Source organism: Carcharodon carcharias, chromosome 1 (assembly GCF_017639515.1).
Source record: "Carcharodon carcharias isolate sCarCar2 chromosome 1, sCarCar2.pri, whole genome shotgun sequence".
Taxonomy (NCBI): domain Eukaryota; kingdom Metazoa; phylum Chordata; class Chondrichthyes; order Lamniformes; family Lamnidae; genus Carcharodon; species Carcharodon carcharias.
This window is the reverse complement of record NC_054467.1, coordinates 77,696,624-77,720,717: the sequence shown is the minus strand read 5'-3', so window position 1 is coordinate 77,720,717 and position 24,094 is coordinate 77,696,624. Positions and strand designations below refer to the sequence as shown.

Genomic DNA, 24,094 nt, shown 5'->3' with positions numbered 1-24,094 from the left:
GGGTGTCCCGGAGGGAGCGATCCCTACGGAATGCCGATAAGGGGGGGTGAAGAGAAGATGTGTTTGGTGGTGGCATCATGCTGGAGTTGGCGGAAATGGCGGAGGATGATCGCCCAGTTTACGTTTGGTCTCTCCAATGTAGAGGAGACCACATTGGGAGCAACGAATGCAGTAGGAGGATGATCATCCTCCGCCATTTCTGCCAACTCCAGCATGATGCCACCACCAAACACATCTTCCCTTCACCCCCCTTATCGGCATTCCGTAGGGATCGCTCCCTCCGGGACACCCTGGTCCACTCCTCCATCACCCCCTACTCCTCAACCCCCTCCTATGGCACAAACCCATGCCCACGCAAAAGATGCAAAACCTGCCCCTTCACTTCCTCTCTCCTCACCGTCCAAGGACCCAAACACTCCTTTCAAGTGAAGCAGCATTTCACTTGCATTTCCCCCAACTTAGTCTACTGCATTCGTTGCTCCCAATGTGGTCTCCTCTACATTGGAGAGACCAAACGTAAACTGGGCGACTGCTTTGCAGAACACCTGCGGTCTGTCCGCAAGAATGACCCAAACCTCCCTGTCGCTTGCCATTTTAACACTCCACCCTGCTCTCTTGCCCACATGTCTGTCCTTGGCTTGCTGCATTGTTCCAGTGAAGCCCAACGCAAACTGGAGGAACAACACCTCATCTTCCGACTAGGGACTTTACAGCCTTCCGGACTGAATATTGAATTCAGCAACTTTAGGTCGTGAGCTCCCTCCCCCATCCCCACCCCCTTTCTGTTTCCCCCTTCCTTTTTTTTTTCCAATAAATTATAAAGATTTTCCTTTTCCCACCTATTTCCATTATAAAAAAAAACCCACTAGAGCTATACCTTGAGTGCCCTACCATCCATTCTTAATTAGCACATTCGTTTAGATAATATCACCAACTTTAACTTTAACACCTATGTGTTCTATTGTACTATTGTCATTGACATCTTTTGATGATCTGCTTCTATCACTGCTTGTTTGTCCCTACAACCACACCCACCCCCCCTCCACCTCTCTGTCTCTCTATCTCTCCGCCCCCCACACACACACCTTAAACCAGCTTATATTTCAGCTCTTTCTTGGACTCGAACTCAAGTTCTGTCGAAGGGTCATGAGGACTCGAAACGTCAACTCTTTTCTTCTCCGCCGATGCTGCCAGACCTGCTGAGTTTTTCCAGGTAATTCTGTTTTTGTTTTGGATTTCCAGCCTCCGCAGTTTTTTTGTTTTTAACAAGGAACCTTATGTGGATTAAAATAATCAGCAGTGCACCGTCTCACAAATCAGACTAAAATGCCATCCTGCAAATCACTTCCATGAACCTGGGATTTTATATAAAACATTTATTGTTTTATCACATCTATACTTAACTTCAAAAATGGCAGGATAAACTTCTCCATGGCAATTACCTTAATGACAGGAGGCAAAACTAGCCCCTCTACTAATTCTCCCAGCTAACCTGAGATAAAGCTTTTTATGACACAAGACAGTGTCCCTTCAGTGTCCCATCCAAGAGCTAAAAAAGTGCACTCTGAGAGCAATCAAAGTTAAATGTTATTTATGAACCTAATTTGATTTCTGGACATCCAATGGGAGTTCTACCATTGAAATATTATTCAATTGTGTCTCATCATGGGTATCTATTTAAATTAAAACTTCGCAGTAGACTATGCAACTGTAATATGTTTGATTATATGTAATCTATAAAAATTCAAAGTTATTGATTCTTACTGAATGATTAGCAGTATAATCATCAGCAACGTGGTCATTGCAATGCTCTTAGCAACAGTATGTCATGTAAGAACATGATCCTTTTGGGCTTTTTAGCTCTTAATAAAAAAAAAACACACTCAATGACAACTATAAATACTATTGCAAATGCTTTAAGTAATTAATGCTTCATCCAATGCAAAAAGATTAAACAATAAAAAAGTAATTAATTTGAATCATAAGTCATGCCAAAAATATTCCCAGTTGACAAGCTATCAAAGTCTCAATTGTAAACAATTAATCCTGTTTATTTCATCTAAAGTGAAAATCATAGTAGGTGCTACATGAATCATGGATTTTCACTACTTGTTGTCTTAACAGAGAATTTCAGGACCCTCTGGAACCTTCTCTTGGAATCGTGAATTCCTCAAATAACGAGCCTCCTCAATTTCTTGGCTGTTCCACATGAATTTCTTAAATCTGAAACGACAGCACAATGGGAACAGCTCTGGAAATCTCCCTGCCTTCGACTTGCGATTTAATAAAGTGCTTTCCTCCTATTGCAATCAAAAAAACATTGCTCTAAAAACTGAAATATATGTGATACAGTGACTCAAGAAGGGCAACTTGCCACCAACACCTTCTCATGGGCATTTAGGGATGAGCAATAAATGCTGGCCGAGCCAGAGACACCCACATCCCTCAAGTGAATAAAGAAAAATGCTGCTAAACAAAATGAAAAAGAAAATAAAGCAAGTTAGAGATAAATCTTATTAACAAGCATTATTTTACAAGAAAGTAAAATACCGCAGATTCTGGAATGCAAATAAAAAAAGAAAATGCTGGAAATATTCAGCATGTCAGGGACCATCTGTGGAGGAAGAAATGAAGAGCGAAATTAAATGGTCACAGCACTGGGCCTGCCGTGGCTATTTCCAGGTGCATCATTGGGGTAAAGCACTAATTAGGCAGCCCACTCACTGCCGACAAGGTTCCCAGTTCCACCAGAGGCAATTTCACACTACATTTCTGGTGTGGCACAGATAGTCCTCCTCTGAGAACTGCCAGTCAATTGGAGGTTGACAGTTGTCCAGTAAGAGTAACTCCACTGGGAGCAGTGGCCACTGCCGGTACTGCTTTGCAGCCTAGGAGAAGGATTATCTTTAGAGCTCCTGGACAATGCTGTCTGAGGCAGAATCACCATGGCCAGTCAGCAAGGCTCCGGCAAGGGAGGTTGGGAGTGGGGCTATTATGAAGGGCAAGGGCCTAGATTTCACAGGCTCCCTCCCTTTCTTCCAGTGGGTCCTTCTGTTGGCCACAATACACCCGAGAAGAATGGATGCCTTCCCAATTGGCCATAGGCCTACCCCACAGAATTTGCCTGGGGTTTACCCACATGTCATTGTACCTATCTGTCACTGGTTAAATACCAGTGGCAGTGTGATGAGGCCCTTAAGTGACCATTTAAAGGACTCAATTGACCGCCAGGCAGAAAGGCCATCCTTGACCCTCCCGCCCTGAACATAATTGAGGAAAATGTCTCCACCCTGCACAGCCAAGCCACATTATATGGCCCTATCTACCTCGCAGCTCATCTCCAGGGGAGGGATGGGGAGCATTAAATTCCACCCAAAGTTAATATTATGTTTGATTAATATGTCTCACACTTTAAAGCAGCTTGCGGGGTTTCAGGAAAGAGTTTTCTTCTGGCTACAATCAAGCAAACGACTTCCCACGAGGAAAGTTCAAAAAGCTGCACCTAAGCTAATTTTTTTGTTGTCTGCAATTTGCAAAAGTGTAAAGGTGAAATGCAACTGGGAGTTGGTCACTTGAAATGACTCTGCCAGTAATCCTCAGCATCATTTTAGAAGTGATGAAGTTTAAAGTTGGGGAGAAAAAATCATGAGGGGGTGTGATTTTACAGAGCTTGCAAGAGGGGGAAACTGTGCAGGGTGACTGAATTAGTCAGGATGCGAAATTTCAATTTCACGACAGTGATTTGAGGTCATGTGTTTGCTGCATGTCAGGCCTCATGCCAGCCTGTGGCAGGTTCATACTTGTAATACATTTGCGGTCCATGAATACTCATTACCATGGAAGTGTTTTTAATTAAGTCCTACCTTAAATAATAAAGTCAGTGTTGTAGGGTGGCCGAGTTGTACTATTAATGATGAAGCTGATCTGCAGCCACTTCTTGGATGGAAATATTAAGTATATTTACAATATACTCAGTGGCAACAATACGTGTGCTTTCAACTCTAACTCCATCTTTATGTCTGCATTGCCTGATGAGGTAGCCCATGTTACTCTGCTATTGTGTGACCTTCCTTAATAAGTACTATTCTTAAACGTATATTGCGTAATAAATAAAACCATAGTTACTACAGTCAGCAACATAAGATCTCATAGCACCCAGTTCATGGTCATATAAAGGTGGCGTGCACCATTTGGCTTTATGTGTCTAAGTTGAGCGGGTATCTATGTTGAAGTCTGTGGCACAATGTGTATGTGCAGAAAAAGTTAGTTTTTGGGTGCAGAGAAGCATGGCGAAGGGAAGGGCACAGCATCCTGGGTGTGGTGGGGAGGGAGCGCTCCCAGGTGGGAAAGGTAACGTGAATGTGAGGCCTAATGGGCGGTATTAGTGTTGTCAATATTAGGGTTCTGTGGTTCAAATCGAGGGTGCTGGGTGGCGAAGGGAACAGTCACAGTCACGGGGGCAGGGGAATGCAGAGTTGGGTTTGGTAGAAGGTTAGGATTGGGTATTCATATGTCTCAGGCTGGGGCACAGGTGGGAATGAAAACATTGAGGAGGAGAATGAGAGGGTTCAGGGTCAGAGTGGGCACAAGAGTAGGCTTAAATGTAGGCACACGGGGAGACAGAATGTCAATAGAAATGGTGATAGGGAGGTTTAAGGGTCACAGGGAAAGGTAAAAGATTATGTTGGATGGGTCAAGGGTGATGGGAGTAAGTGCAAGGATGACAGTGGAAGCTGCAGGAGCAGATCTGAAATGTTAATCACACCATAGTTATGGTCTTGTGTAAAACATATCTTCTCTGAATGGAATCTTGATCAAAGTGGGAGGAGGGCCGGCTTGGGTGCGTGGAGTTCTGGGTGTGCACAATTGGCTGATTAAAAGGACTCCCTGATCATTAGTTCTACGGGTGGGAATCTTGGACAAATATGCTTTCATCTCATATCTGTCCTCTTTATGCAGTGCAATTATTGCAATAACCATGGGTCTCATTCACCTGATATCCCTGCAACCTCAGGAGCAGGAGGAGAGGATGTAATGAAGGAAAGCTCTTGCTGCAACATTACCAGTTGGCAACACCAGAGGGGGAGGCTGATCCAGATGCAGCCATCAAAGGAAGGCCTCATTGAAGGACATTGATTTATCAACGCATCCCAAGGACAAGAACAAACTACCTCCTGATGTCAGGGAGGTGATGCCATAAACAACTGAAGATGCCCCAGGAAATGGTAACCAAGATATGTCAGATTGTGCTTCAAGACCCGCAGCCACATAGATTCAGTGGGAACCCCATGCCAGTGACACTCAAGTTTACAGCAACGCTTAATTACTACACCAGTGGCAGCTTCCAGGGCTTAACTGGTGCCATAAGTGGCATCTCACAGGCTGCTACGCATAGGTATAAAAAGAATGTGACCAATGCCCTATGCCATCATGTCAATGATTTCATCCATTTCCCCAGCAATAAAGATAGCTAGCAGCAAAGTCAACAGTGTTTGTTGCCAGTATTCAGTTCCCTCGGGTGCAGAGGGTCATCAACTGCACCAATGTGGCCATTAGAGCTCCCTGAGACTAACCAGCTGCCTTTGTGGATTACAAAGGTTTTCACTTCTTCAACATTCAACTGGTGTACAAGCACAGGATAAGAAACATGCAGGTCTGTATTTGTTTCTCAGGGAGCTGTCACTTTACATACATTTGGGGCAACTCATGGCTCCCAGAGCTCTTTGAAGTCCCAACCCAGATTGACAGATGGGTCCTCAGTGACAAGGACTATCCAGTGCAAACATAGCTGATGACAACAGTCAGGCATCTGCAGCATTGCGGCACTACAGTCAAGCTCATGCCTCCACCACAGCCATCATAGAGAACACCACTGGCTTGCTTAAAATGCACTTCTGTTGTCGTAGCCATTCTGGAGGAGCCTTGTAACACGTACCCCAGAGGGTGTCAAGAAAAGCCGTGATCTGCTGGGCACAACCGGCAACCTGGCTCTGCAATAAGGACACACGTTGCAACAGGAAGAGCACAAGGAACATCACCCCTACTCAGATAACAATGACTTGTCGGAGCCTGTGGAGGGGGCCATAAACACGCATGAGCATTTAATGGATGCCAGAGCCATGGAGTGATGTGCAAAGGAATCCAGGAACAGCCTGATCTCTACAAGGTTCCCCAACAGTAAGGCATTTGCATGGCCATTGCCTTCCTGGGTGTAGACCTAGGTCTGCCATCCTGCCTTCTGGAATTAACTATAAACCTGCATCCTCTACCATCTTGACTAGAATGGGGAGTGCAGTTTACTCACACACATTCGCTAGTGATTGCTGGTGCCAAGGACATATTTGGGGCATTTGGGCATACACTTAACAGCCTGCCTTGCAAAATTATTCAGATCCAGTGCCATCTTTAAATTGCATTGAATGCAACCACACCTATCTTAGTTATACCCATTGAGAGTAATCTGGGCCAATTTTCTTTAGAGTTATGGAAGGAGGACCAGTTCAGCCTGCATTTTAAGCCATGTTCCACAGAATGATCACCACAAAGTGAAAATTCACATGAACATTCAACCAAGATTCCATGAAAGCACAACATATTCATTCAGAAATACTGTTTATCTCCCTATCTCCCCTGGAACCATCAAAATGTGCCAAATATAGGGTGTGCCATGACCTTTAGCTCTCATACTATGACAGATCATCAAAAATTATCAATAAGAACATGTGAATATATTACTGACACTATCTTGTGCGTATACTTACAAGTAATCATTTGGTAGTACAGAACTTGAACATTGCTGAAAAAAGACATTTTGTCAAAGTTTCTCGTCTTGCACTCATCAGGACATTCGCAAGAATACCAATGTCAGGGGAAGCAACAACTTTATACTGTATGAGAAGAGACTGCTGATTGGTTGGCAAATGGACACTGATTGGTAGAGACATTGCCATGGAGAATGCACCAGTTAATATTGCCTGACAGTTGACTACCAAGCATTGTTTGAAATTTTAAACTAGGCAGCTTGACTTTGATTGGTCAAGGCATTTTCCTGAGCAATGAACCAGTGAATGGTATTACTTATTTTGTTTAGCTGAAACAGGCACAATACGTGCACATGTTCTTTCTACGTACATGGAACCGGGTCTTGTGCATTAATATATGTAGCTTCCAGTACGTGCAAATGCGCCACATTGCGAGCCTGACTGACAATCTTAAATTGGTTGTCAGCATAATTCTTAGCACACTGAGGGTAAATGTTAGTAAATGTTGTCCAATCGCAAATCACATCTAATGTTCAACACTGTATTTTGAGTTTTGTAAGTGCAGGCTGGTTGGGTATGGTCTGTACCTTGCCCGTTGAGAATGGCGGAAGGGACATGCTGTTTGTTACGATCTGCCAGTCTTTGGGATGTATAGCCTATATCACACTGGCACTGAAATCCATATACCACATTACTCATTTGTGTGATAGGCAGAACATCTTTTCGGCTTGACTGCAGCATCCTATTAGTGGTGAACACCACTCGTGTTGATACTGCATAAGAGCAACATGAAAACGCTAGCTTCACCGGTTGCTCAAATGTTTGAGATACCCGCCCTTCCAGGGTAATCTGAGGTAGACAGGGCACTTTTCAGGGTGAAAGTGACGGCCTTAGGCCCGTTCATGAGTTTGCGCGACATACAATGCGAGATGATCTGATCAGGGTAGCGATTGTCCTGCAAGATATCTTTGATGCGTCCTATTCCAGCATCAAGCTTGCATTGTGAGCAACTGGCTTGGGCCCTATTTACGAGGTTGCCGATAATGCCAATCTTATAGCGTGTGGAACTGTAAGAGTCCCAATGCATGTATTGACCAGTGAATGTAAGCTTTTTAACAGCCAGCCCATAGCTGCAGCATTTTCATCTGACAGTGTGTTCCACCCATGAGAAGTTTCTCCCGCTACAGAATCACACATGTTTCCCTTGCATGCCACCAGCACTTCAAATCTTAATTGTAATCACGTGTGAAACAGGAAAGGGAAGAAATTTAATCTTTCTCCCCTTGCAAAATGCACAGAACTTCTTTCCAATCTCTTTATGCCTGATGACACTCGGATCCTAAACTGAACTGAACAGAGGGGCAAATCTGTATCCTTTTCGCCCTGTGCACAGTGCCACCACTCTTTTCACATATATGTATTTAATAATACATCCATCTGACAAACAACTGGTGGGATTTTCCAGGCCTGGTGGGCACCATCGTGGACAGGATGGGAAAATTTGGAGAGCTGTTAAAAGTCAACAGCACTCCAAATTTTCCTGTCCCATCCACGATGATGCCCACCAGTGATGGGACCGGAAAATCCTGACTAGCATTTTTGTCTATCAGTGGGAAATAAATACAACAGGTTATTGGTGAACTATAGTCATATGAACAAGAACTAAACACAAAAATTCTTTGTCTTATGGAACCTTACCTGGCTGGATGTTTTCTCTAATGATGGTCACATGATCATCTCGGTCTGGTCTTGTATGTTCATGCCAAAATCCAATCACATGGCCCAGTTCATGAACTACAATCCCAAACTTATCACAGTTTTTGCCAATGGAGATAGCCTGAGGACCATTACCACGTCTTCCCACATAAGAGCAACACCTGTCAAACATAAACACCTTTAGTTTTTTTCTGTAGGAACATGCAGCAGAACATGCATCCCCAGTTCAAAATATCATCAATGGGTTTATTACCTTCAAGAATTAAGCTTTGACACTATATTTTGAGTATTAAACTAAGTAGCTTTTTAAAAATTATGTCATTTGCGTGGGATAATAGGGCAATACATAGATGAGTCAATGCATAACACCACAAAGCAGTAGATGAGTTCACAATCATCCACAATGGCTAAACTGCTAATTAGTTGATAAGTTTACAGTAATTAAGTCACAATCATAAGTCCTTCAGTATGGATGGCATCACCTGACGTGCATAACATGCACCTGACTACAGGCAGCCATTACACAGCTGCTGTCAAAAAAAATGTTGACTTCAGCTAGATAGAAGTTGTTCCACAATGGAACATCAACACATAGCATCATACAGTGGTTGGATGCAAATTTGATTCTCTATTCCATTAGGGTCCTACTCTTGGCTATATTGTTGTTGGTTGGTACCAGCTGGAGGCTACGGACTGACTAGGAGTAAAGCAATGAACAAAATTGTGGATTCAAATTCTACTCCAGGGACTTAAGTGTTAATTTAAGCTGATACTTCAAGGCAGTACTGAGAACTGCTGTGCTGCTAGAAGAGCCATCTTTCAGATGAGATGTAAATCCTAGACCCTCCCAGGTGAATGTTAAAGGTCCCACAACACGATTCGAAAAAGGGGAAGGGCATCCTGGCATCCTGGCTTTCAGGGCTAACCGACATCACTTAAAAATATTATTTGGTCATTCTCTCATTGCCATCTGTAGAACCTTACTGTGCATAAATTAAACACTGTGTTATTTCCTACATTATAATAGTGAGTACTTCATTAGTTGCAAAGTACTTTGAGACATGCCAAGGTCATGAAAGGTCATAAAACTAGTCTCTCTTTCTTCTTTTATATAGCAAGTTGTTAATGATTCATTATTCTGCACCTCCTTGTAGCTAGATTTCAGAGTAGAATTGGCAAAAATCTGGGAACACATCACTCCCTGACCCTAGTAAGCACAGGACAAAAAGGATGTAAATTTACTATGTGTTATTTTTATTGTACTATTTATCGAATTGTATGTTTATTGGATTGTACTGGTTAACTGGCTTGCATCAAATTCCTGAGTGTGCTTTTTCAATGGGCCACTAACCCTTTTATTTTAAAATGTTTTGCTAAAATAGCATGTTGAGGAACTTGACACCATTTCATTAATCAGCATTAAAAAGGTAGCAGACAGACGAATTTCAATCTCAAGCACAAAGTGAAGAAAAATTAGAGCGGGAGGGGAACTGCCTTCATCAACTTCAATCTTGTGATTCAAGATATCGCTTCAACCTTTCTTTGAGATTATTACCGCTTAATCATTCAAAATGCCCCTTAATTTACATATAATGCACATACTTACATATACTTTTATTTATGCATTTGTATAAATTAATAGATTTGCATCTCTTCGGGAGGTCTTAAGAGACTGAATCACATCATTAACACTTCTGATAAAAGCAAAAAACTGCGGATGCTAGAAATCCAAAACAAAAACAAAAATAAAAATACCTAAAAAAACTCAGCAGGTCTGACAGCATCTGCGGAGAGGAATACAGCTAATGTTTCAAGTCCATATGACTCTTCAACAGAACTAAGGAAAAATAGAAGAGAGGTGAAATATAAGCTGATTTTAGGGGCAGTGGGACTGGTAAAGCTGGATAGAGGGCCAAAAGATGTCATAGACAAAAGGACAAAGAGGTGTTGACGGTGGTGATATTAGCTAAGAAATGTGCTAATAGGTGACATTAAGGGTAGAAAGCAGGACGAGCAAGGTACAGATAGCCCTAGTAGGGGTGGGGTGGGGGGAAGGGATCGAAATAGGCTAAAAGGTAGAGATAAAACAATAGATGGAAATACATTTAAAAATAATGGAAATAGGTGGGAAAAGAAAAATCTATATAAATTATTGGAAAAAAGGGGGATTGGAAAGGGGATGGGGATGGAGGACAGAGCTCATGATCTAAAGTTGTTGAACTCAATATTCAGTCCGGAAGGCTGTAAAGTGCCTAGTCGGAAGATGAGGTGCTGTTCCCCAGTTTGCATTGAGCTTCACTGGAACATTGCAACAGGCCAAGAACGGACCGCATGAGAGAAGGGTGGTGTGTTGAAATGGCAAGCAACAGGGAGGTCTGGGTCATGCTTGCGGACAGACCAAAGGTGTTCCGCAAAGCGGTCACCCAGACTGCGTTTGGTCTCTCCAGTGTAGAGGAAACCGCATTGGGAGCAGCAAATGCAGTAGACTAAATTGAGGGAAGTGCAAGTGAAATGCTGCTTCACCGGAAAGGAGTGTTTGGGCCCTTGGACAGTGAGGAGGGGGAAAGTAAAGGGCAGGTGTTGCACCTTCTCCAGTTGCATGGGAAGGTGCCATGGGAGGTGGTTGAGGAGTAGGGGGTGATGGAGTGGACAAGGGTGTCCCGGAGGGAACTATCCCTGCGGAATGCCGCCAGGGGGCGTGAAGGGAAGATGTGTTTGGTGGTGGAATCATGCTGGAGTTGGCAGAAATGGCGGAGGATGATCCTTTGAATGCGGAGGCTGGTGGGGTGATAAGTGAGGACAAGGAGGACCCAATCATGGTTCTGGGAGGGAGAGGAAGGTGTGAGGGCGGATGCGCAGGAAATGGGCCGGACACAGTTGAGGGCCTTGTCAACCACCGTGGGTGGAAAACCTCGGTTAAGGAAGAAGGAAGACATGTCAGAGGAACTGTTTTTGAAAGTGGCATCATCAGAACAGATGTGATGGAGGTGAAGGAACTGAGAGAATGAGATAGAGTCCTTACAGGAAGTGGGGTGTGAGGAGCTGTAGTCGAGGTAGCTGTGGGAGTCGGTAGGCTTGTAATGAATATTGGTGGACAGTCTATCATCAGAAATTGAGACAGAGAGGTCAAGGAAAGGAAGGGAAGTGTCAGTGATGGACCACGTGAAAATGATGGAGGGGTGGAAATTGGAAGCAAAATTAATAATTTTTTCCAGGTCCAGACGAGACCATGAAGCAGCACCGACGCAGTCATCGATGTACCTGAGAAAGAGTTGTGGGAGGGGGCCAGAGTAGCACTGGAACAAGGAATGTTCCACATACACCATAAAGAGACAGGCATAACTGGGGCCCATGCGGATACCCAGAGCCAACCTTTTATTTGGGGGAAGTGAGAGGAATTTAAGGAGAAATTGTTCAGTGAGAGAACAAGTTCAGCCAGATGGAGGACTAGTGGTGGATGGGGATTGTTCGGGCCTCTGCTCGAGGAAGATGCGGAGAGCCCTCAGACCATCCCGGTGGGGGATGGAGGTGTAGAGGGATTGGACGTCCTTGGTGAAGAGGAGGCGGTTGGGGCCAGGGAACTGGAAATTGTTGATATGATGTGGGGTGTTAGAAGAATCATGGATGTAGGTGGAAAGAGACTGGACAAGGGGAGAGACAATGGAGTCAAGATAGCAAGAAATGAGTTCCGTGGGGCAGGAACAGGCTGACACGATCAGTCTGCCAGGACAGTCCTGTTTGTGAATTTTGGGTAGGAGGTAGAAGCGGGCCGTCCGAGGTCAGGAGACTATGAAGTTGGAAGCTGTGGAAGGAAGATCTCCAGAGGAGATGAGGTCAGTAACAGTCCTGGAAACAATGGCCTGATGTTCACTGGTGGGGTCATGGTCCAGGGGAGGGTAGGAGAAAGTGTCTGTAAGTTGACGCTCAGCCTCTGCGAGGTAGAGGTCAGTGTGCCAGACAACAACAGCCCCACCCTTGTCAGCGGGTTTGATGACAATGTCAGGGTTGGACCTGAGAGAACGGAGTGCAGCATATTCAGAGAGAAACAGGTTAGAGTGGGTGAGAGCAGCAAGGAAATTGAGACGACTGAGTTTAACACTTCTGAGTTCCCAGCGGCTTAGCTAGTTAAACCTGTGAATAGCTGAATCATACAGACAAGGAATGTCATTTAATGTAAGAACAAAACAAAAGTTGGAAAAACTCAACTAGTCAGGCAGCATCTGTGGAGAGAAACAAGGTTACCATTTCGGGTCGATGACCATTCATCAGATGATGAAACATTAACTCCATTTCTCTCCACAAGTGCTGCCTGACCTGTTGAGTTTTTCTAACTTTTTTTGTTCTTATTTCAGATTTCCAGAATCAGCAATATTTTGCTTTTGTTGGAATGTCATTTGTACAGTGTCAGGATTGTGCAAAATTAGCTTATTTTAGCCAGTTGACAGTGGTATTATAAGTAGCTCAGCATCCCTGGTTACAGCAGGGTGAAAAAACCAGTCTGGATTCCACCATCAATCACTATCCAATGATCCCTTTGGAATGAGGACCATATTAGGCTGAATTGTGACTAGCCGCTGACACTCAAAAAGTAAATTCTACTCTAGAGACTTGGGTACATAATCTGGGCTAACACTTCTCGGCAGTGGTGAGACTGTGCTGCTTTAGGATGAAGCATAGAACCTGGGCCCCCTCAGGTGAATGTAAAAGATCCCATGACAGTATTCAAAAAGATGAGGGTGTCCTGACTGATATTTATCTTTCAACTAAAATCTCTTAAAAAAAAAGGTTGTTTGACTATTATCTCATTGCTGTTTGTTGGACCTTACTGTGTGTTACTCTGAAGTCTAGCTTTGAGGAGATGCAGAATAATGAATTATTAACAACTTGTGCATGAATAAAGAAAAACTGGCATTTATATAGCACCTTTCATGGCCTCAGGACATACCAAGGCACTTCAGAACCATAGCAAAGCATAAAGTTTCCACTGGCTTTTCCCGGAATATTAACAGGCACCATTTATACCATTTCTCTGAAGTTTTTGCTTAGGTTATGAGAGGAGATTTTGGGAGCCTCCAGTGAGAATTATACCTTTAACTAATTAGCCTCCCACATAAAGAATGATCACATGGACCTGGAATCATTTCCCACATTACAACAGTGACTACACTTCAAAAATCACTTCATTGGCTGTAAAGCACTTTTGGAGATTTATGGTCAGCTCCATGAACACCATGGTATCCACTATGATGGAGAATCTGCTGAAGTCCTGACAGCTGCCACCTTATTTTTGTGGACTAGTGTTGTTATGGGATTCCAGGGCATCACATCACTTTTACCATCTGTTTCATGTACAGCATAAGAATGCCATGCTGTGGTCCCAAGTGAGTGGTCTTGTCTCCATGAGAGAGGCATCTGCATCAGGAGGACAGCATATCTGCTTCCCCGCCATCCATTCTGCCAGTGTCCCTGTTAATGTCAACCAATTGGTGTATGTGGAGACGTTGCTGTTTGAAGCGGGGCTGTCAAGGACCAGTGCTACTTGATGTCATCCACTATGGTCATTTGAAGCGTCCTCAATGGAAACTCAGCAGGCTTCCACATCCCAAGCTGCGATCACTGGGGAAATACTTTGTAGTAGCACCAGGATAGACAAACAAGCAAAGACAACAGATACTAACGGCTTACACAAGGATGATTTTTAATCATTTTTGCAGCTATTGAATACAGATGAAGTTAAGATGTACTTTGTTCTGGAGTTGATGTTGGTGTTTGAATTTATAGTGAAGTGGGGGCTTAAGGTTGGACTGAAGGCAGGCAATCAGAATGTGGTATCAAGGATAATGGGGACAAGGATGATTTATTGGATTATTGCTGGTGTTTGAGATGGTTATGGTGAAATGGTCTAGGGTGAGTTGCTCTTTGAGACCTCTGGCAGTTAGAAGCGCTGGTAGTCAAAGATTCTCCAGCACTTCCTTTTCCTCCTGCTGCCCTTCTTGCTGCCCAGCTACAGTAAGCGCTGGTGCTTCATGATGTCAAGGTTGTGCAGCATGCAGATGGCCACAAATCTAGGCCCTCATAGGTTTCATTGCAAAGCTTCTCCTGAATGCTCCAGGCAGAATAGTCTCACTGTCAACCAATTCTTCAGTTTTAACAAGAGTTAAGGAGTCATGTCTGAAAGGGATACCCCTTGACCTGTAGACAGCTGTAACCTGAAGACCTGATTGAAATAAAGATGGAACAGAGAATAGGTCTGAATTATTGTGTGATGACTGCTACAGAGAAACAGGGTACAGACCTGCAACGTCTGCTGCTCTAAGTAGTTCTGGTTGGAGAAACCCTCCCTGAAGGTCCACTTTGAATATATTCTCCCGCTTAGTGCACTCCTCCTCCCTCTTTTCTCCTGCTCTATCAAGTTTTCTTCACTGTCTTCTTTCATTCTCTAGCTCCAAAAGACAACTCTACCAGACTATCCCATGACTAGTAAAATTGCTTTGAAAGAAGACATAATGTTTAAAATTGCTTTGAAAGAAGACATAATGTTTTAATCATTGTTTTACACACTGCCGATCTACACCCAGACACCCAAGTAGCAGCCTGATAAAATATGACAGGTACTGCGCTTCCACTGTGGAGTGATTATGTGCATGCCATCCATGGCATGATGGCTAGAAACCTGAAAAAAAGGGCACACATCAACAAATTTTTCAGCTTAGTGGGAGAGGGCAGTCCAGTGTAGTTCTAAGTTATACAGCTCTGTGCTGTGTAAGCTGATCTTTGTCAGAGTAGCAATTTTAAGAGCTACAATTGACCTCATCAACCATGGGATGGGAAGGAAATAAATTATGGTTCCTTCTCCTACCCACATTGTAATGCTATCCTGCAGAAAGTTTTGTATTTGCACAAAAGGTGAGGGTAGGTTCAGGCAATAATGCACCAATTGCAAAATTGCCTGCCAACATTGGCTGCCTGGTGTGCAACAGAAAGAATGGCAAGTTGGTCAAGCTATAGGGAGTTGCAAAGCTTCATGGAATCAAAATCTAATAAAGTAGGTGCTTTCAGGAATACAGAAAAATAGTCAAAAATGTATAGGCTGATCCTATTATTCAGGTGGCTGATCCTGAAATTACACTGAGATACGAGCATATGAATACGTTTGTCTAATGTTCCTTTCTTTTAAAATGTTTATTTTAAATTACATCCATTTGAAATAACAATGCTTAATGCTTCTGTTGAAGTTATAAAGAGCAAAATTTTATCAACAGTTTAACATATTAAGAATTCATACACAAGTGAACCACAGTACAATTTCAGGACTTCTGTGGTCCACTTTCTAGTTGTTTAGCAGGCTGCAAAACAAGCCCATCTTCTCCTGGCCTTGTATAGTCGAGAGTCATGCGGATCATTGAATTTGATACTAATGCTCCATTCCATGCCAAAGTGCCTCAACATTGCAACAGGAGTTACACAATCATTAAGACAAGCCTCCATTCATCAGAAACACTAAGTTGCTGCAGCTGTGCTTCCGTGGTCTGTAACAATCCCACAAATCTGCAGAGAATACTGGCAGAGAAACACCTTACATCATTATTTCTCCTGGACAACAAGTCCTGGAATCTCATGCAGAAGTTGAAATGCAAAGTTAACTATCATTTCTCAAACAGATACTGTCAGAGTATGCATAAGCCCAATGTACTTGCCCATAAAAATAATCCCACTACCACTTCTTCATATGAAATTGGCTAAATATGTCAGTTGTACAAACAAGAGGTGGTGCCTCCAAATAACTAGCCTTCCATTCCAAGGTGAAGCTGAGCAAAGTGAAGCATGTGAAGAAGAGAGAGGGTGATCTTGCATTTTCTCCCCATGGAGCATGGAATTCAGGTGCCCGCTTTTCACTTTAATATTTACTTGGCATTAACTTCAAATTTTCTAAATTCCAGTTATAGGGTAATTCACTCTCAAGCCCAATGGAAGTGATTTCTTATTTAGATTTCATTTATTCATGGCCAGTCATTTTCCCAGATCCCTGTTAGAGACCTAGTATTATGCATAATGCTTAAAATGCCACATAGTAAAATCTGACATACACAGTAAAGAAAAAGTTAATCCTATTAAGTGTGAAGTTTATATCCATATGATGCCAGTCTGGCATAGTGCCCCATGATCCATGTTGTCTGTGTAGGTGCATATAGCATCCAAGCCTATTTTTAGTATTTCATACTCTCTTTTTGATCAATGGTGTCAGGCAAAGATAAACAAATATGAATACTTAACACATTTGTCTAATGTTCCTTTCTTTTAAAATGTTTGTTTAAAATTATATCCATTTGAAATAACAATGCTTAATGCTTCTGCTGAAATTATAAAGAGCATGTGAACAATAAAGAGATAACCAAATGGCTGACAGTAAAACAAGGCAGCATGCACATTTATTGATTCATACCTTGCCAAAAATATTTTCTTTCAGCTACATAGAATGGAATAAATAGTAGCAAAGGATTATAGCTGAGAAAATCCCAACAAGAATGGCTAATTGATGCTTGCTGAACAGATTTTAACCACTTGTCACAAAGAAGCCTCTGTGGTTTTTGGCCTTCTTTTAAGCAGCTTAAATAATACTCTGGGTTAACATTACAGAACGCATATTTACACCTTAATGCATGTTTGTCCAGCCTGTTAATAAATTCAAATTGCTGACAAAAATAAGCTTTTGCTTACCCACATGGTCTGTACGTGAAGACAATGTAACTTTCTTCATCTGCTCGTTCGATGAAAGTAACACATGTGTGTTTCTCCCAGTGCCGCATGGCCTGTTTGAACATTGCCCGCTGGCTGCCTAGAGGAAATAGAACACTAATTGAGAAATTGTAACTTATCATCCAAGCATTATGGTTGAATTTATTTTATCTTTATCTGAACTCACTTTACTACAACCCAATTATGCAGTATATAAAGAGTGAATAGTAGAAATGCCCTAAAAGTGCAATTGTATACAGGGATTCATTTTTTCTATGTTAACAAAAGTATCGTTATCTGCTATTTTTGGATTGACATTGTGCTTAAAATTGCTCATGAAAATTTTGTATTGTGACACAGTGCAATGTAAAATTGCACTATCAATGGTGGCAATTTCATGCTATCTTTCGGCTCCAACATGCCAAAACGTTCATGTCTATAGGGGGAGGAGGAAGGGGCAGCAGAATTGTCAATGAAAATCTGAAAAAAAGGAAAAGATTTGCATTTTTATAGCACCTTTCATGACCACTGGACATCTCAAAAGTGTTTTATTTTTTGAAATGTAGTCACTGTCGTAACATTGCATATGTGGCATATGATTTGCACACAGCAATCTCCCACAAACAGCAGTTTGATAATGTGATAACGGTTTTATGATGCTGATGAAGGCATAAATATTGGTCAGCACACCAAGAATAACCCTCCCTCTTCTTTGAAATACTGAGATGGAATTTTTTACATCCACCTAAGTGGTCTTGGTTTAACGTCTCGTATGAAAGGCGGCATCTCTGACACTGCAGCACTCATTCTTTAATACTCCTTTTATATTCTAGGCCTACTTTTGGAAGTGAGGTATAAACATGTCTCTTAAGGCAGAGAACACTACCTATCAAGTTAGTTCCATTTCCTGTCTCTGAGTGCTACTGACAACAAAGATAAATAGCTGTCACTGGGAACCATTTGCCATTTGTTCTGCCATTTTATTTCATATGTTCATACAATCCAGTCATATGATTTTCACATTACTGGCCAAAGCACCAGTATAGCCATTGGCAAGGATAGCACTGTGAATGCAAATTGCAAAACTGCAAACGCACAAGTCTTGTGTATGCCCAGTAATTTGATTGTTGCTGTGGCCTCAGAATCCATTAATCCTGTAGGGCAAACAGGAGTACCAAAGGACATGATTTATGCCATCCATTTCTTTTTGTTTGAAGCTCAGGGAAGAAATTCATCAAAATTTAAAGCAGTGCAAATCTCAGTTTTAGCCTTTTGTGAGCTGCTTGTGTCAGATTACATGATGAAATAAGATGGAAGACAGCATTATCAGTATCTTCATTTCTAAATGTGAGTGCTGCAGAAAGTGAAATAAATACTCTCATCTCCCAAATTCTGACAAATCTTACAAGTACAACACAGAAGACATATGGTGGTGCCAGCATTTAAGCGGAAATCTAGAACTTTAGAATGCTGTATACTTCTTGGAGACCAAGAAGAAATGTCTCAAACCATGAAAATTTAGACCTGAAAGGCTTTTGAAGGTCTAAAGTTAATTTCTTTTACATTATAGTTGGCCAAAGATTTGCTGGAGCTGAGCATCTCATACTGTGTCATATTTCTTAGACCTTTTCCTTTAGCCTTAGATCCTTCAGCTCAAAATTACTTTACCCAGCAAGTTGTTGAAAGTGTGAGCTGATAGCTACACTGAGTTGTGCCCTTCATGGGATATCTCTTCCTCAGCACACATTGCTGGGTGATTTACACATTAATAATGGCACACGCACTAAAGTTACTTTTATTTTGGCAGCAAAATCTAGACCAATATAATGTTGGCAGTGGAAATACCACACACACGTTGCTAGAAGCATATCATTATTGTCATGAAAGTGGATAAAGAAATGGAAAAGAAAGGAAGCAAGAGGAGAAGAAGGAAGGAAGGGGAGATGAAGGAAAGGGGGGGTGGAAGGAAGGACGCTTTATAGATTAAAGTATACTGCTAGTACGGAAAACCCATAGCATCCTTAATAATTAGTATGATAATTGCCAACATTAACAGCAAAGGATTCTGTACAATGTTCTCTATCCAAAGACAGCATTTCATAGCATTGCATAAAGAGATAACAACTGACTGTTATATTGCTGCCTGTCATCAAGGCTGACAGTCAAGAATGAACTCTTTGTATTGGGTGCCATCACGGAGGTAGAATCTCGGTGTAGGTTTTCAGAAACTTCACTCCCATTCTCACACGATGGCCATTAATTTTAATTTTTTGACTGTAAAACCAGGAACACTGCAAATCAAGAATGCTGGCCTCTGTGCCCCTCACAATGGGACCGGTATTTAGCCTTTAGTGACCCATAGGCACAATCCAGGTTAACTATTTTGGAGTCATATGTTCTTATAACTAACATTTGTTAATAGTTTGCCAGCAGCATTCCCAAAGTTTGTGGCAAACTTGCAAGAGCACACTAAAGTGCTTCTGTCTGTTTTAAACAGGCCAGTAAAAAAGTTTCATTATTCATTATTGTTGCTGGGCTAGTAATCCAGAGACCCAGGGGAATGCTCTGGGGACCCAGGTCGAATCCCACCATGGCAGATGGTGGAATTTGAATTCAATAAAAATCTGGGATTAAAAGTCTAATGATGACCATGAAATCATTGTTGATTGTTGGAAAACCCATCTAGTTCACTAATGTTCTGAAAAGGAAGGAAATGTGTTGTCCTTACCTGGTCTGGCCTACACTTGACTCCAGACCCACAGCAACATAGTTGACTCTAATATGCCCTCTGAAATGGTCTAACAAGCCACTCAGTTGTAACAAACCGCTACAAAGTCACAAAAAAGGAATGAAATTAGATGGACCACCCAGCATCGACCGAGGCACCAGAAATGACAACAGCAAACTCAGCCCGGTTGGTCCTGCAAAAGTCCCCCTTACTAACATCTGGGGGCTAGTGCCAAAATTGGGAGAGCTGTCTCACAGACTAGCCAAACAACAGCCAGACATGATCATAATCACAGAATCATACCTTACAGATAATGTCCCAGACACCACCATCTACATCCCTGGCTATGTCCTGTCCCACCAGCAGGACAGGCCTAGCAGAGGTGGCGGCACAGTGGTATACAGTCTGGAGGGAGCTGCCCTGGGAGTCCTCAACATCGACTCCAGATCCCATGAAATCTCAGGTCAAACATGGGCAAGGAAACCTCCTGCTGATTATCAAGTACCGCCTTCCCTCAGCTGATGAATCAGAGCTCCTCAATGTTGAATACCACTTGGAGGAAGCACTGAGGTTGGCAAGGGTGCAGAAAGTAGTCTGGGTGGGGGACTTCAATGCCCATCATCAAGAGTGGCTCAGTAGCACCACTACTGACTGAGCTGGCCGAGTCCTAAATGACATAGCTGGTAGACTGGGTCTGCAGCAGGTGGTGAGGGAACCAACAAGAGGGAAAAACATACTTGACCTCATCCTCGCCAACCTGCCTGCCGCAGGTGCATCTGTCCATGACAGTATCGGTAGGAGTGACCACAGCGCAGTCATTGTGGAGATGAAGTCCCGCTTTCACATTGAGGATACCCTCCATCGTGTCGTGTGGCACTGCCACTGTGCTAAATGGGATAGATTTCAAACATGTCTCGCAACTCAAGCCTGGGAATCTATGAAGCACTGGGGCCGTCAGCAGCATCAGAAATGTACTTGAACAATCTGTATCCTCATGGCCCAGAATATCCCTTGCTCAATGAAAAGTGCAAGAGGGCATGCCAGCAGCAGCGCCAGGCACACCTGAAAATGAAGTGTCAACCTGGTGAAGCTATAACACAGGGCTACTTGCATACCAAACAGCATAAGCAGCAAGTGACAGACAGAGCTAAGTGGTCCCACAACCAACAGATCAAATCTAAGCTCTGCAGTCTTGCCACATCCAGTCATGAATGGTGGTGAACAAGTAAACAACTCACTGGAGGAGGAGGCTCCACAAATATCCGCAAACTTAATGATGGAGGAGCACAGCACATCAGTGCAAGAGTGAAGCATTTGCTACAGACTTCAGCCAAGTGCAGAGTGGATGATCCATCTCAGCCTCCTCTGTAGGTCCCCAGCATAACAGATGCCAGTCTTCAGCTAATTCGATTCACTCCATATGATATCAAGAAATAACTGAAGGCACTAGATACTGCAAAGGTATAGGGCCTGACAATATTCTGGCAATAGTAGTGAAGACTTTGCTCCAGAACGTTCCGGAACCATAGCCAAGCTGTTCCAGTAGAGCTGCAACACTGGCATCTACCCAGCTATGTGGAAAATTGCCCAGGTATTTCCTATACACAAAAAGCAGGACAGATCCAACCTGGCCAATTACCACCCCATCAGACTACTCTCATCAGTAAAGTAATGGAAGGGGTCATCAACAGTGCTATCAAGTGGCACTTGCTGAGCAATAAACGGCTCAGTGACGCCCCGTGTGGGTTCTTTCAGGGCCACTCAGCTCCTGACTTCATTACAGCCTTGGTTCAAACATGGACAAAAGAGCTTAACTCCCAAGATGAGGGGATAGTTACTGCCTTTGACATTAAGGCAGCATTTGACAGAGTGTGGCATCAAGGAGCCCTAGCAAAACTGGAGTCATACCTGGCACAAAGAAAGGTTGTGATTGTTGGAGGTCAGTCTTCTCAGCTGCAGGACATCACCACAGGAGTTCCTCAAGGTGGTATCCTCGGCCCAACCATCTTCAGCTGTTTCATCAATGGCCTTCTTTCCATCATAAGGTCAGAAGTGGGGAGTGGGGATGTTTGCTGATGATTGCACAATGTTCAGCACCATTCGCGACACCTCAGATACTGAAGCAGGCCATGTCCAAATGGAGCAAGACCTGGACAATATCCAGGCTTGGGCTGACAAGTGGAAAGTAACATTCACCACACAAGTGTCAGGCAATGATCATCTCCAACAAGAGAGAATTCAAACCCCGCCGCTTGATGTTCAATGGCATTACCAACACCGAATCCCCCACTATCAACATCCTGGGGGTTACCATTGACCAAAAACTGAACTGGACTAGCCATATAAATACTGTGGCTACAAGAGCAGATCAGTGGCTAGGAATCATGTGACGAGTAACCCACCTCCTGACTCCCCAAAGCCGTCCACCATCTACAAGGCAAAAATCAGGAGTGTGGTGGAATACTCCCCACTTGCCTGGATGAGTGCAACTCTCACAACACTCAAGAAACTTGACACCGTCCAGGACAAAGCAGCCCGCTTGATTAGCGCCACATCCACAAACATTCATGCCCTCCACCACCGATACACAGTAGGAGCAGTGTGTACCATCTACAAAATGCACTGCAGGAATTCACTAAGGCTCCTTCGACAGCACCTTCCAAATCCACGACCACTACCATCTAGAAGGACAAGGGCAGCAGATAGAGCCACCACCAAGAAGCTCCCTTCCAAGTCACTCACCATCCTGGCTCTGAAATATATCGCTATTCGTTTACTGTCGCTGGGTCAAAATCCTGGAACTTCCTTCCTAACAGCACTGTGGGTGTGCCAACACCACACGGACTGCAGTGGTTCAAGAAGGCAGATCACCACCACTTTCTCAAGGGCAACTAGGGGTGGGAAATAAATGCTGGCCCAGCCAGCAAAGCCCACATCCCATGAATGGATAAAAAAAAGCCATCCTCAGCAACTGAAAGAAATGCAAAACACCAGTAATATAGCTGCTCTTAATGATTTTATAACAACTACATATATGCAAGCTTACATGGAACATATTCTCTTATTGTGGATCCAGATGCTATAACAACTCAATGACAATGTGAATGGACAATTTCATCGGGACTGGCAGTCAGTGATGGAGAACCATCTCAGGAAGTGGCTCTGCAACATAACTGGAACATCAGTTTGTACCTAGACAGCAGTGGAAAATCCACAGTACTTTGGGGACATTCCCAAAGTAACCCTGGCAGAAGTGCACTGGAGGGGCCACAAACTTTGCTGGAAAGCAGGTGCACCAGGTTCTGACCTTACATTAGGAATTACTTGTGCTATCCTAAGGGAAGGATCCTCTGCCCACCCCAAGCAAGGCCAGCCATGTACATCAGAACCTGTGAATATGAGTAGGTCATTCAGCTCCTCAAGCCTGTTTCACCATTCAGTAAGATCACAGTTGATTTGTACTTCAACTCCAGTTACCCACTTTTGCTGCAGGTAGCTAGATAACATTAAATAACAAAAATCTTTCAATTTCAGTCTTGACCATTTCAATTAACCTAGTATCCACAGACTTTTGGGGGGTTACATTCCAGTTTTCCTCTACCTTTTGTGTGAATAAATGGTTCCTAATTTCACTCCTAATTTGAGTCTCTAATTCTAATGCTAAGATTTGTTGTTCTGGTTTATCCCACCAGATGGGCAGAATTTCAATCCTGGGGTCAGAACGTGGACATTGCATTGACTTCTGGGTCCTGACCCCATGGAGATACGGAAATGGAGACTCGCCACAATTTTGTTTTGTAAAGTGCTTAATTGGCCAGGAGTCACATTTACTGACTAATTAACAGTAGCGAACATGGAAAGGAGGTGGGACCAAGCCAGAAGAGGATCCAACATTGCCAAGGTTACCGCTTATCCACAAAACGGAAGCACAGTCTGAGCAGAGGGCAGTGAGCTCCCCGCCTCCCTGCTCCCCCCTCCCCCCCGCAGTGCTATAAATAGGCAGTAGGTCCATAAACCTACCCAAAGGGAAAGGACAGATTAACATCTCAGATGCAGATCTAGTCAGTTCTACCAGTAACAAAGGCTTCCATTTACATCAAACCTTTGATGTAGATAAACCTCCTAAACAGAGGTGCGAGCAAAATTAAACACT

General features: G+C 43.2%; 1 protein-coding gene across 2 annotated transcripts in view; it reads right to left on the bottom strand.

Moving 5' to 3' along the window:
* Nucleotides 1–24,094, bottom strand: part of LOC121277008 (tolloid-like protein 1) — a 427,048-nt gene that overhangs the window by 206,244 nt on the left and 196,710 nt on the right. For both annotated transcript variants that reach the window (XM_041185854.1, XM_041185863.1), the window contains exons 6-7: nucleotides 17,196–17,313; nucleotides 8,460–8,638 (exon numbers count right to left, since the gene is read on the bottom strand). In XM_041185854.1, coding sequence (XP_041041788.1) covers nucleotides 8,460–8,638; nucleotides 17,196–17,313 — 297 coding nt within the window. The remainder of the gene's footprint in view (nucleotides 1–8,459; nucleotides 8,639–17,195; nucleotides 17,314–24,094) is intronic.